The sequence below is a fragment of the Gymnoscopelus microlampas genome, assembly GCF_963454915.1.
Source record: "Gymnoscopelus microlampas genome assembly, chromosome: 7".
Classification (NCBI taxonomy): domain Eukaryota; kingdom Metazoa; phylum Chordata; class Actinopteri; order Myctophiformes; family Myctophidae; genus Gymnoscopelus; species Gymnoscopelus microlampas.
Window position 1 is genome coordinate 20,693,711 of NC_139944.1, and position 14,641 is coordinate 20,708,351.

Genomic DNA, 14,641 nt, shown 5'->3' on the forward strand with positions numbered 1-14,641 from the left:
CACTTGGTTAAGGTCATTAGCCGTAGGCAGTGGGGTCTGTATTTAGGTGAGCTATAATCCTATTGCTCTTCTCCCTGTTGCATTGAGGCTGGGTCCATACTTTGGACCAGTGAGAAAAGCTGGCACCAGGGCTCTGTTTGCATTGACAGTTGACTCTGTTTATGCTGAGACAGTGTTATTGTCACTTGGTGACTGAGTTTATTATTTTCGGTTTACATTCGGCCGTGGGCCGAGAGGGCCTTTGTATGGAACTTGGCAATAAAGCTACTGTTCACTGAGCTGTCCTTGTCTCGTGTTCCCTCATTCACTCTGGGTTTGTGATGAGTTGTTCATTATCCTTTATAGCCAACAAATATTACAAAATATTTTTGAATTAAATATGGGCTCTGCGCCCTTGTGGCCACTGTTCAGGAGGGCTTTAAGGCCACTTGCAAGAGGCTGGATAATCCGTTTTGCCACAGAAGAAAAGTGAAGACACAACAAACTTAAAAGCTTGGAGGAACAAAAGTGACACCACATTCAGTACAGTAGGCATAGAAATTCAACATAAAAGAAAGTAATCCAGTGTTCAGGTCTTGTTCAACAGTTCAACAGGGAACCGTTGAAACAGTTCAACAGGGAGCCGTTGAACGGATGGAAACGGTTCAGAACTCTGGTGATATGGCTCTTGAAGCAGCGGTAGAGTTTACCTAGCCGTTGTTGTAGAGGTGTGAACAGTTTTTGGCTGGAGTGGTGGTGAGTGTCCTTGATGATACACTGGGCTTTTACTACACACTGTTCTCATATCATTTCCTGTTCTTCGACAGGAGTCTCTCCATGGAGCCTTTGTGGAACAACCTGAGGATACAGGGGCGTTGTGAAGAGCTATGCCACTTGCTTTGTTGGTGGATCTGTTTTAATGCAAATTGCCATGGGTCCAGTGAGGCAGGGGGCGTAGGGCAGATGTAATCTCTCACCAGCCTAGCAGGGCCGGCCGCTGCTATAAGCAATATAAGCGGTCGCTTAGGGCCACAACCACTAGGGGGGGCCACATAAAAAATAAAAATAAAAAGTATATATTTATATATTTTTAAAATGTACTTTCATTTTGTAATTATGTCATGTATCTCCTATCCAACAACTAGCCTTATTGTTTTAGTATGCAATAAAAAATGACATAATGATTTTATAATGGGGGTGTTTGGGGGGGGGCACCCAAAAAAAATCTTGCTTAGGTCCACGAAAATCCTAGGGCCGGCCCTGCCAGCCTCTAAAAGCATTTGCTGACTACAGGAGTGAGGGCAACAGCGCACTAGCGTACGGTGGGTTCTAACGTGGACCGGGCTAGATTCTTAACCCCCCCCCCCGGTGTTTAGAATCTGGGGGCGGGTGGGGGCTCGCGCAACGATGGCTGCTAAGTGACAGTCTATTGAGAATTACCATCAGCGTTAATGCAAGCAAGAGAAACGTGAATAAAACACAATATGCAAGTATAGTTGGGAAGCGTCTTAGTTTGGGTTGAGTTGCTGGCTCGTCGATAGCAGAGAGGTCTGTAGGCGCAACTGCGCCGCTGGAATCCGGGGAGCAGGGGCGCACTTATGGTGCTGCTGGCCGCGGCGATGGTTGCCTGTGGTGGCGGGTCTGGCGTTGTGGTGGGCGCTGCTGGTTGTGGCCCCACTGGCCCCCCACCAGCAGCCGCTGGTGCCTGGCAAGAGAACCGGTTTGACGGGGAAACCGGTTTTTAATGGCCACCCATTAACATTTCGGCCGAATGCAAATAAGCCCGATTTGAAAACAAAGGCGAATTTCTGTGGTTGGCAACAACAGAATAGGGTGAGGGGTGCTAATGTTGTTATGTTGATTTTTTTGTTTTTCTTTCCCCTGGGGGAGCAGAGTTTTATAGACCGGGCCATGGCCCCGTTGGCCTCTATGACGATACGCCCTTGGCGACAGGTCTCCCGTCGTTACTGGCATTTGAGCCCACTTAACCACTTGAACCCCATCCATTTTCTGGGGGGAACATAAGCCAAAAATAGGCAAGCTCACAACGTTGTGAGCTTGTAGATTGTTAAGAGACAACTCAGGTCCAGTTTACTGAGTCTAGAGAGTTAATTGTGGAGATCATTCCAGGCTGTTTCTACTCTAGCACAAGTAAGACGCGCGAACGCTGGAAGCGAACGCAGCTCGAAAATATTGTATATTTACAGACTTTGTGTATGTGTGTGTGTGTGTGTGTGTGTGTGTGTGTGTGTGTGTGTGTGTGTGTTTGTGTTTTGACTGTAGCTGCACTCTGGCGCACTCTGTTGGCCGCACCCAGGCAGTGCACTGCACACAGACAGACACACACACACACACACACACACAAGCCGAGCAGACTTTCATAGTAAGCTCCACTTGGGCTTCCGCGTTCGCAAACATGCAAAGGCCTTTTGTGAAGGCAAGTTCTCTTAGGATTAGACATCAGGGCTTTTTGTGTTATCCTTTTAGCATCATTTTATAATCGTACCGCTGTACTTTTTGCAAACTCTTTATAAAGTATTGAATCAATCTATCAATCGACATCCAGCAATAGCTGCATAATCAGTTTGGAAGTTGTGGAATTGAATTCCCCTTTATTCTTACCTTGCTTTTGTGTATGATTTGTTGTTAATTGTACAGAGACCCCATGGGGTGATGTTGCACAATAAAAAAAACACACAAAGAAATTTGGATTTGGCCTTGAAATATAAAGAATAAACATCTTGCTACCAGTGACCACCCTAGAGATTATTCTTGTCATCTGGGTTGCTTTCATTAGTATTCTATGGAACAACCAGAAGCATAGGAATCCAAAGGCAGGCTTGGAGTTCCAGAATTACTGGTATTATACAAAACTATCAAATTCAAGTTTATTGTCACACCACAAGTTTAAAAGAGTGGATGAAATGATGTCCAACAATTTTCAGTTATAACATATCATAGTCATACAAGAGAAAGAAATAATAAAAAAAAGTCAGATAACAGGACAACAACATCAAATGTACATAAGGTGCATGCTAAAAAAAGAAAGAAGGAAAAATGAATGAACAATAAGGTTGGCAGCTACATGGGAATGGCTTGAAGAGTCAGTTCTCACCACCTATATACATAATGCAGTAGAAATAGTTACACATCAAACAAATTCATAAATACAAGATAGGCTACATTAATGACGGGATGCCGTGATTTTCAGTGATTCCCCCCCCCCCCTAAAACATAATCATCAGGTATTATGGTTATACTAGGAGGAAGATTTCTTTCAAAAAAGTGTACGGAAATTGTTAAAATTATGTTTTTATGTGGACACGCCTCTAGTTCATTAAGTATACCTGGTTCTCACCTTAGCACCTCCTCCACCACCTTAGCACCACCCACCTGTCCTAGTCCCTCCTCCTCCTCATGCCCACACCATACTACTATGTCACTAAAGGGCTGTTTTTCTATTGGCACGTTTGACCCTCAAGGTTTCAGCCTCCAGGTAGAAACTCATAATAGTCAGAGAAGACATAAAACACCATAAAAACACCACCAGGGGGCTTAATGAAGTTCTATCAACCTCATAGACACATGAAAAACAGAAAAAGTGCAAAACCATGGTACCACCTCTTTAAATCAGATGCCTTAGTTTGAAAATATTTTCATAGATTTCAGAGATAAAATAGCAAGTATTTAGGATCCAACAGTGAAACCTGCACTGAAACCCAGCAATCACTGAAGGCTACCATCAAAGCAATATTTTGTTCTTTGTGTTCTAACAGGAAATGCATTTCCATGTCAAATTCTACATTCTAAGTTTTAATTTGATGTGTGTCAAATACAAATGGTAAACATCTCAGTAATTAATTTCAAATATCGAAAATAATGCTCATTTGTGGGCAAGTGAACAGGCCTCTTAAAACATTAAGACATTAAAGAAATGAACTTAAACAGAACAGTACAGTACAACATGAACACTTGTTTGAAAATATTTTTCAAAAGTAATTTGCGGGTTTGATACTTTCAATTACATTTCTCTATGTCTGCAGGTAGATTACTCTAGATTAGAGTGTGCGGGAATTCAATTTTTCCTTTCGACATGATCTTTGCAGTATTCGATTCTCTGCAAATGGTGTTCTTGTTGCATTGTACGTATCCTATACTCTAAGAATCATCCAATCAGTGTCTTACAATACTGACTGATTGATTGATTGATGTACTTTATTTAGTAAGACATGAGAACAGTACATGGCAGTACATAACAGTACATGGAAGTACAAATTCGCAATACAAGGTCTACTAAACTGGATAGCTCAGTTAAGCACGTAGCTTGTTTAAGATGAGATCCCCATGCACACAAATCATGTTGACATATAAGAGACAGACAGATATACACACTACTATACAGAATGTCATACAATCAGTTTACAGGTTACTGGTATGACCATGTGATTGCAACCTTCATGGTTCAATTCCTGGCTTGGATAAGCCTGTTTTGCATGTCATTTACTTGTCTTTACCCTAGCTTTCCTGTCACTCTCAATTATCTGAATAGAATGAATTGGCTTTTGAAAACTCAAGCTGGTCTCATAGCTATAAATAAGCTATAATAATAAATCATAAAAACTGCATACATTTTTGTTCTACATTTGTTCAAGCATAAAAAAGCAAAACCACACCTATAGATCAACAGGTGCGTCAGAAAAGACCATGGGCCGACTATAGTAGAACAAAGGACACCTATATATATACATCATGTCCTACCAAAACATTTCAAATTATTATTTATTTACACACTAATTTAAAAAAAAAAGTTTGGTGAAAATATATTCTTAAAGTATATATGAATTACATAAGATGTATACAATGTTTTGGTCTGGTTGCTTTCTAAACTTGCACTCTGCCAGAAAACACCCTTGTCTCAGACAAGGATTCACAACTTCAAACATTTTCTTTATGTTAAAAGCATAAAAAAAACTAACCATGTGTGTTGATAACAAAGGTGTAAGAATGTACAATGTATATCAACTTTTTTTTATCTGTCTTTTTGTAAAAGTTTTTGCCCTTTAAAGCTCAGTCCAATATCAATGTCAATTCCATCAGATTTCTACCTAACATAATATTTAATCAGGTATAAACAGGTTTAGCTATATCCTAATTATCCTTAGTTATTGGTTCCTATTAGGAACCAATAACTAATCGTTTCAAATTTGAAATGGCAAGTGAAGAGGTGTGTGGACATTGTAATGGCCCATCTACACCAAAAACATAACCATATCATTCACCACTGTTGTCGTTATAGTTATGGATGACTCTGTGGATTTTTAAAACATTAATATATCTTTATAGATATAGTTATAGTGCTTAGTGTGGACGGCCCATTAGACAAAATTGTTATGCAGGGAGGAACACATTTGTTTACAGCATTTCCTTTTGAAGACATACAAATACTAAAGGGAATGGGCTAAGATTGCTATTTGCATAGATTTACCTGAGAATAAAAAAGGCCAGTAGTGCCACTCCTGTCTTCGAGACATCCTCCCATTGTATTATAAAAACACCTCTCTGTCACGCACGCAGTCTACAGGCATGCACTAGTAAACCCCTCATGACAGCACTAACAAAGCTACCTGAGATCACAAACAAACAATGCATATTTTAAAGCTTTCAATCTACAGTAACATTTCAATCCACATCTATCAGGACAAAACCATGCGGTGTAGGCTACTGTGTTCCTACCCTGTACAATGTGGTCCTGCTAGACGTCACATTATGATTCTGTTTGATTTCTGAGTTCGTCATAATGTTTCTCTGCCCAGAGAAGGCGAATGATACGTATGTCAGCCCGGTTTCCAATGTCAGGGGCCCAGCAGTACTCAGGAGAGAGGACCTTGCTGGGTTTGTGCAACCACAAGTACTTGTTGAGATGACTCTCATCGTGCCACCGAGCTTCCACATTGTTCTTTTTGTCTTCCACGATGCCCTGGTAGCAGGCATCAGCGATGGACTTCACGTTCTGCCACGAGCCCCCAAACACAGCAGCATGGTAATAGAAATCTCCATCTCCAATTCCCATGTAGGCCCTGGACTTGGGGTTATAGTCATAGGTGTACAGGCTCTTTGGAAGGCGGTAGTAGTAAGCATGGAGCAAAGCCACAGAATCCCCCAACGCCTCTGAACCAAATCTTCCTGCAAACACCTGGTCCACATCAAAGCAGAAGACGTGGGTACAATGGTGACGAATGTCCGACTCAATGATATCTGATATTGTCTTCATGCGCATCATGGAGATGTCCTGCCACCGAGAATGCTTGTCCACCTTGATAATCCTCAGGTTTCGCTCCGGAGAAAGCTTGATGTTTGGTACCTTCTCAGGTGTGTCCGTAAATACATAATATGTTACCGGTAAGCCGATCATGAAATGACGTTCTGAGGAGTTAAGGAAGGACCCAAGGTAGGCATCCAGATACCTTGGAAGGAAATGGAGGCAAATCGTTATAAGTGTAACAAATTACAAAGTGCCATACAGATAAGCAAAATAAATCATTGAACAAATGCACCTAGGCATGCAAACCCTGTCTCTCTTGTTTTATGTCTCTCAATTACTTTGACCGTTGAACTTTTCGACCCAAACTTCAATCATCTCTTTGGGACAGCCTACTGATGCACAAAGTTTCTTGAAAGTTCACGCATCCTTTCTCAGTTTTGACTTTGACCTTGATTGTGATCATATCATTTGACCTTTTTGACCCAAAAGTAAATCCTCTCCTCGTGAGAAGCCTACTGATCATTCACATCAAGTTTCATGAAAATCCACCCACCCGGTCTCAATTTTGACCTTGATTGAGCTTTTTACCCAAAAGTGAATAATCTCTTCCTAATAATTAACATTATTTATATGGTAGGCTACTGTTTCAAACAGAATTACAAAGTGCTTTGCAGTTAAGCAAAACAGATAAAATAACACCACTCTAAACCTAAAACAATAAATTCTAATGACATAAAATGCTGAAAATAATAATTAAGCGATAGACACAATCAGAGCACCAGTTAATTAAATGTTACTCTCTCAGAAAGCCCATAGTATCAGTATCATGTCATTAGGGGGCGCTGCAGTATGATTTTTCTTTTTAACAGTAGATTTCTCTTGCTTGTGTTCATGGTGAGAGTACATTTATTTTCTCATTATATAGAGGCATTAGATCTTACATGGGCATGGTTGATACTTAAGCAAATATTTATCCATTTTCTATAAATACATATTATTCATATTCTTTTAAATTGTACAACTGCATTTTATGTACACATCTGCACCTACTGTATGTTCTATGTTCATTTTTCTACTGCCACACCTTATTTACACATCTGCATTTGCTGCTTCACTGTTTCCTTAGGTATGAGAAGTTAAATGCAGCTTTTTTATAATGTAGGCCTACAGCGGTACAAAATATACATTATCACGTACATATGATTTACTATATTGTATGTACATGCTGCTCCTTTTTATAGCTACCTCATACAATTGCCATTCTCACAAATATCTGGAATAGCATGGAGCAAAGCCACAGAATCCCCCAACGCCTCTGAACCAAATCTTCCTGCAAACGCCTTCATATGCTGTTGGCACCTTAGTATTATGAACAATAACATTGGTCATCACTGCAATGTTTTCTTCATTTGAATAGTTATGGTAAATTGTGGCGTTGCAGTTCAATCAACCTAATTTATGCTTTCATACCGCATGTGTACTCTGTCCAAGTGTTTAACCCTATATGCTTCGTTGACCGGAGTTCCCCCCAGGAGTCGATACTAGGCCCCCTCCTTTTTTCCTTCTACACCAAATATTTTCACCAAAAAAAGCCGATCTACAAGCTCACGCACATTGTTGCGAGGCATTGGGGACTTGTAGATCTGCTATTTTTGCTAAATGTTCGCCCCAGAATAGGGACGCTTAAGTGTTCATGTGTGTAACAACAAACCTGCCCACAGCAAAGACAGTGAGTGCCACAGCGGATTTATTCTTAGTGTGCATCACGTCATAATAATTCGGGTTGAACATTCCCTCCCAGATGACAGCCGCTCTCCAGGATGTGCACGTCTGAACATCGTCTCTGGACCTGATGTGGGAGACAACTGTTGTAAGTTTCAAAGCAGAAGATAGATATGGAACAACTGTAGAAAATGAATGAATGAATGAATAAATATTTATTTATTGTTCTTTAAAAATAAAAGGCAACCCTTTTGCACACCTACAAAATGAATAGGTGCATCGGTGAGCTTGTAGATTGAAGAGATTTGGTATAAAGAGACAAAATAAGGGTGCCAATAACAGATCCCTGGGGGACCCCGGTTAACAAAGTATATGGATTATGTGGTTAACTCTTTACAGTCTCTGGGTTCATTTAACACTTGGGATTTTATTGTGCAGTCAAAGTCACTAAAGGTGAATTTAGGAAATGTGATTGTGCACACAAAAACTCTACACAGTTTAGCATTCCTAAACAATTGCATCGTTTCCATTACAGAGTATAACAGGACTGCTGGTCAGAGCTATTTACAGACCTATAAGTTATTTACCATTATTTGTATTTAATAATGTTATATATATTTTTGCGTCTTGTTAACTACTTTTAACCTGGCATCCTATTTTGGGATATAGTTATAGGGCTTCAGTAGCTACAAGACAGATAGAATGAAAGTATTGAAAGCCTTGAAGGTAGGTCACTCCTTTGACCAAATTGTGTTTGATGTTTTCCATTCTGCTGCTGGTATTACTCTGCAGTGTCAACATTACAATCTATTGTACTGTGATTAAGTAAACATGCACGGTACAGCATTATCAGGACAGAATTTACCGTTCAACTTCATGTTCATGCCATAATGGCATGGTAATCCACAGGTTTTGTAGCAATTTGTAGCAATTGTTGAAATATTAGGCCTTAAATGTCAAATGTTCAAGCATTTTCAAATCATGTATACGTTACCTTATTTCAGACCATTTTCCAAAGCATACATTTATTCTGTATTTTGGGAAAAAAATCCAATTTAACATTGAGGTGCCCAGACTTCTCAGGTGCCCGCACTCTTTCGGTTACCATCCTAAACTATTAATTTTGGAGGGAATATCCTTTCTATGCCAGGACCTATTCATGACTGTTAAAGACTCTCCTGTTCAAACAGGATTTTATATTTGTGCTGTGACATGTCCTATAGGCTACTGTGCCTACTGTGGCTACTGATATTGTTTTATTCTGTCTTTTGATTTTATCATTGACATCTGCTTTTAAACTTGTGAGGCACTTTGTGACTTTGTGTCTGTGAAAGGTGCTCTACAAATACAATTTACTTACAAACTTACTTACTATTCATAAATTGGCCAGAAAAGAAAAGAGATGAAAAAGAGGTGGCTGGCAAGCCTTTGTAGGCCTACCCAAATAAAAATGTAATGACAAACGATTTTCATTCAGCTCAGAGTTACCACTATTGACATTAACACACATGAGTGAGACTGGCTAAACAGGGGTGTGGAGTGTGTGTAATGAAATATGATAAGCACAAGGTATTACAGTCACATAAGGTGAGCCCCCTTTTTCCCCACATCAGAATCTAATGATTAGTCAAACTGGTTGCAAAACTGGTTCAACCAGTCTGATATTTTGGCAGACGTTTGCCTACAATGACATTGGAACATTTTGGAAAAGTTTCCACCTACAGTGGAGTGGCGAAAAAAATCTGATCTAAAGCTACACATTTGTGAGCATGTGGATCGGCTAATTTTGAAAAATACGAATAAATAATGCTAACAATTTTGAGAAATCATTAGTGAAAAGGTTCACCTACAAGTGGTTAAAAGCAGAAATCGAACATAACAAGTCGCTATTATGATCATATTTGTACAGAAACTGTATTATCATTATTATCTTGTATCTTGCGAAACATGCCACACCAGCATTTCACTGCTTGTACCTGTATGACCTGTATGGGTGAACAGGGGGTGGATTTGGGTTACTAGTGAGTTACTGCGAGTAACTGCGAGTTACTAGTGTCATGTCCAGGGGGTGTGCTTGTGTCATGTTTGTAATCCGCCTCATGCTATAGAAACAGGAGATGGGCTCCTGACCTATGTGCCACATGGCTTGGTTCCCAAGGCTACTTATTTAGGTATGAACAAAACCCTTTTGAATCTTGAAATCTAAACATCTTACCAAACATCTTACCAAAGATCAAGGCTGTCATCTATATGGTTTCTCATATGTCCAGGGGTCATTTGACATTTATCCATCGGAATTAACCCTACAATATAGCTGAGAGAAAAGATAAACCTTTAATATTGATCCCCATGGTGAAATTCAGGTGTCATATCAGCACCACTGTAGGCATGAAAAACAAGGACAGATACAGATATAAGGAACTACCAAGGTTTTGGAGTGAGTGACAAACTACAGCAGAGGCATAACTGTAGAGCAGGGGTCTTCAACGTTTTCAGGCCAAGGACCCCTTGGCTGAGAGCGAGATAAAGCAGGGACCCCCATTATATATTGTATAGAATATAATTATTTTCGTAGATTTCATAGGCAGCTTCAGACTTGTTTCACAACACTATCATGTTGGATTCATGTTAATGTGTATTTCCAGACATTTAACCATGCACTTAAACAATACTTAGTATACCTGACCTTTCACTCTGTACTTAGCCTGCTCTTTTTCCCCCCTACACTAAACCACTTTGCCGAAAATAGCAGATCTACAAGCGCACAACGCCTCGCAGCGCGAGGCGTTGTGTGCTTGTAGATCTGCTATTTTTGGCTAAAGTTCTCCTCAGAATAGGGACGCTTGGTTGAAGTGGTTAATGTAAAAATCACACAAATATTTGGCGGACCCCCTGCAGTAACTCTGAGGACCCCCTAGGGGTCCCGGACCCCCTGTTGAAGACCTCTGCTGTAGAGGAATGAAAGTAAATTGGACTGGTATTCACCTGACAGATGATATTCGTGACAGATAAGCTATGCAGAGGAGCACAAATACGGTGAAACAGAGACAACAGCTCGTAACACATTTCAACAGCTTGTAAATGGTACATCTGTAAGACAGACCAAACAGTCAATTAAAAAAAGGAACATCAAACATGATACTGCACTATAATCTATATATATTTTTAAAACGACTATATAGTAATAATAATACTATATGGGGCTGGGCAACATATCGATATTGTGATATTCCTGGTTTAAATCACTTGAGCCTTTTTTATATAAAATATGTATTTGTTTATTGTGTGTGTGTGTGTGTGTGTGTGTGTGTGTGTGTGTGTGTGTGTGTGTGTGTGTGTGTGTGTGTGTGTGTGTGTGTGTGTGTGTGTATATCTATCTATCTATCTATATATATATATATATATATATATATATATATATACACACAGTATATCTATCTATCTATCTATCTATCTATATCTATATATCTATACATATCTATCTATCTATCTATATATAGTGTGTGTGTGTGTGTGTGTGTGTGTGTGTGTGTGTGTGTGTGTGTGTGTGTGTGTGTGTAGGCTATTATCGTCACAATATGATATTATCGTCAATATCAATATTGAGGCGTTTGGTAAAAAAATATATATATATTTGATTATCTCCCAGCCGTAACACACTATATAAATTATAGCAATATAAGAAATGAATTGCTTCTAAAGATGAGACATACAGTAGCTTACCTCATCATGACAGAAGGATCTCTGAAATACAATGCCGGAGGCCTCTTGAATGTATTGGAGTGTTCATAACACCTTAAGAACAAGCTGAGCAAGATGCTTGCACTTTACACCCACAGAAATAAGCCTGTCAGGATACAAATCCACAAACAATGAGGGTTTGATTTATCTGATGTTTATATCAATATCAGAGATATGATGGCTGTGTTCCACCACACCACGATCCTGACTAGGCTACTCTCTACAACAGTGGTTCTCAACCTGTGGGCCGGGACCCCCAGGGGGGTCCCCATATGAATTTGGGAGGTCCCCCAGATGACAGTGAAGTGACAATTTAAGGACGTGTAAGACCTTTTTAATAGCTCAAAAAGAAAGAAAATAAAAAATACCATTTCTGAATCAAAAGTTATCAACAAACTATACTATAAAAACTGGTCAAACAAAATAGCAGATCTACAAGCTCACAACGCCTCAGAAAGCGAGGCGTTGTGAGCTTGTAGATCTGCTATTTTCACAATAAATATCTGTGGAACCGAAAATGGGAAAAATAATGTAATGCCTCAACTCCTACATTCTAAGTGCTTGTCAGAGTGGGGGGTCTCCAGTTCAAATATGATTATTTAGGGGGGTCACTGCCTGAAAAGGTTGAGAACCACTGCTCTACAGCTTCAAAGCCCTGTCTATAATCCTATTAATTATAGGACAATGGAGTTGCTTGCCGAAAAGAAAAGAAAATCCTTATTTAGCCGCAGCAGAAAGGCTGTCCTGTAGCCTACCTGTAGTCCTTAATTGTCACTATTAGTGCCATAGTCTTTGTTACATCTGTGACAAACAGATGTAACAATATGTTTATGCGGAAATGTATACTGCATTGATGTCTACAGTAATTTTGAGGTATTTATTTGAAAACTTTTGCTACTAGTTAATTTGTAGACTTATTATTACAAAACATGCATTAACCACTTCAGCCATGGGCTATACATTTCTGCCATTTGAAAATAGCCGATATACAAGCTCACAATGCCTCTTTTGAAAACTTGAAATGGGACATTCTGCATAATGAGCACTTTTACTTTTGGTACTTTAAGTAGGCTACATTTCGATGCCAATGCTTTTGTACTTTTTCTACTCAAGTATTTTGAATACGGGACTTACTTGTAACAGAGTCTATATACATTGCAGTATTGATACTTTTACTTATAAGTTAAACTTGTGAGTAGGCTACTTCTTCCATCAATAGCTGTCTAGCCTATGTATCGGGATTGAGATGGAGATGAAAGATAAAACTACAGACAACCATGTGGACATTCACTGTAACTAAGTTATAACAACATTATTTATTACTCTACATTTAAGATGACAGCATTGGAGGAGTTCATTATGACTCACCTGCGGATTGTTGATTAAAACAAAAAATGGTAAAAGTAATCCATGTCGATGTCACCTTATTATGTAGGCTATTTAGATACAGAAGAGTTCACACGTTTCTTTAAAGTTATGAGCAACAACAACTACAGAGATACCTGTCCGTCCACAATGTGGGCTATAAATGAGGTGCGGCTGCAGTGTTCTTAGGTTGCAAATCCATCGGGTGTGGTGGGCAGACTCCCTTAGGGCAGGCTATACCTATTACAACAAGGTGAGCGGTAGCACGCATGCTCTCTCTGCTGCTACACATCTGCCATATGCACAGTGGTGGAAAAAGTATTCTCATTTTTTAAAAGTATCAATAATGCAAAGTAGAAATACTCTGTAGAGTAAGTCCGGTAATCAAAATTTACTTGAGTAAAAGAAAAGTACAAAAGTATTGCAATCAAAATGTACTTAAAGTGCTAAAAGTAGAAATTACTCATTATGCAGAATGTCCCATTCCCAAAAAGGAAAAAAAGAGTGCCACGAACATGTTTGTCCATGTACGGACATGTCGATGACCCATGGTTCAGAAGTAGCTATTTGCTACCAAGGCAAAGGAGGGCAGAACTGGACAAGTAAAGCTGGTTGTCGTTTGTTGAGAGACAGTGTTTCAAAGCGTCCAATAATGTCAATAACAAAGTTAAACACTCCACAATCATAATCCACGGTAACCCTCCATCCACAGCCTAGGACCTCCTCCAACCTAAAAGTTAGCTCACCTCTGATCAACGTTAGGTGCCTTCGCATTAAACTATTGTGACACTGCATTCAATTAAAATCCTGGCATGCCCTTCTTTAATCACTCATCACATATGTGACGGTGGCCAGGTTGTCACATTTGACTTGCCAGTTCTTTTATAGAATAATGGCAACTTTTACTCTCTCTTAAATAAATAGTTCGCATTAAACAGGTTTTACGCATCAATAAAATAATTCAAAAAAATATTGACCCCTCATTTCTGACCCTGTCACACGTACATATCTTTTTTGTCTCTCAGATTCCTTGTTCCAGTGGCATTTTATCTTTGACGTTTCCGAGAGAAGCATTTAACATTTATTAACAATTATTACGTCAAATAAATCAAATCCAGTGTTACATGTGCATGCCTTGGACTTTCTCATCAACAGAGAACACCCAATCACCTTAATGGAATCCACTAGCTACCTACCGTACAGTACCTCGCCAAACCAAAGGTTTAGCTGGTAGAACTTGATCTCCTTCTGTCCTCAAGTAACACTGTTTTTTGAAAAGCCAGCAAGCTCTATATTAGCCATATGATGTACAATACACACCCAATCACCTTTGCAGCTAAGAGGCCCTTTTGCACTGGAAGCACTGTCTGTACTGATGAGACTCAATTATTATTATCCAAAATAATTAGGATTTATTTTTTTGGTAGTTAAGTGGCACAGTAGTTAATGCAGACATACTATTGTTTTAAAATGTGCAGCACATTGGAATAGACCCCATGACGCATCATGTGAGGACAACAAGATTCCCTGAAAATGTCAAAACATCCGTTCAATCCTTCTTTTTTTTTAAGC

The 14,641-nt window shown here is 39.4% G+C and overlaps 1 protein-coding gene across 4 annotated transcripts; it reads right to left on the minus strand.

The window, feature by feature from the left end:
• Positions 1 to 2,907: 2,907 nt before the first annotated feature.
• LOC311048970 (N-acetyllactosaminide alpha-1,3-galactosyltransferase-like) lies at positions 2,908 to 13,815 on the minus strand. Of its 4 annotated transcripts, none has more exons than XM_084062367.1 (6): positions 13,073 to 13,815; positions 11,687 to 11,810; positions 10,949 to 11,053; positions 10,191 to 10,277; positions 7,953 to 8,090; positions 2,908 to 6,443 (listed from the first exon to the last, which is right to left on the minus strand). In XM_084062367.1, the coding sequence occupies exons 2-6, from the start codon at positions 11,692 to 11,694 to the stop codon at positions 5,744 to 5,746; spliced, it is 1,038 nt and encodes a 345-aa protein (XP_083918493.1). In that variant the 5' UTR covers positions 11,695 to 11,810; positions 13,073 to 13,815; the 3' UTR covers positions 2,908 to 5,743. The 4 variants fall into 4 exon arrangements, with proteins under 4 accessions (XP_083918493.1, XP_083918495.1, XP_083918496.1 ...); XM_084062369.1 differs by having other exon boundaries at positions 10,949 to 10,976; positions 13,073 to 13,814; XM_084062370.1 differs by having other exon boundaries at positions 10,949 to 10,976; positions 11,677 to 11,810; positions 13,073 to 13,814.
• Between the last annotated feature and the right edge of the window lie 826 nt (positions 13,816 to 14,641).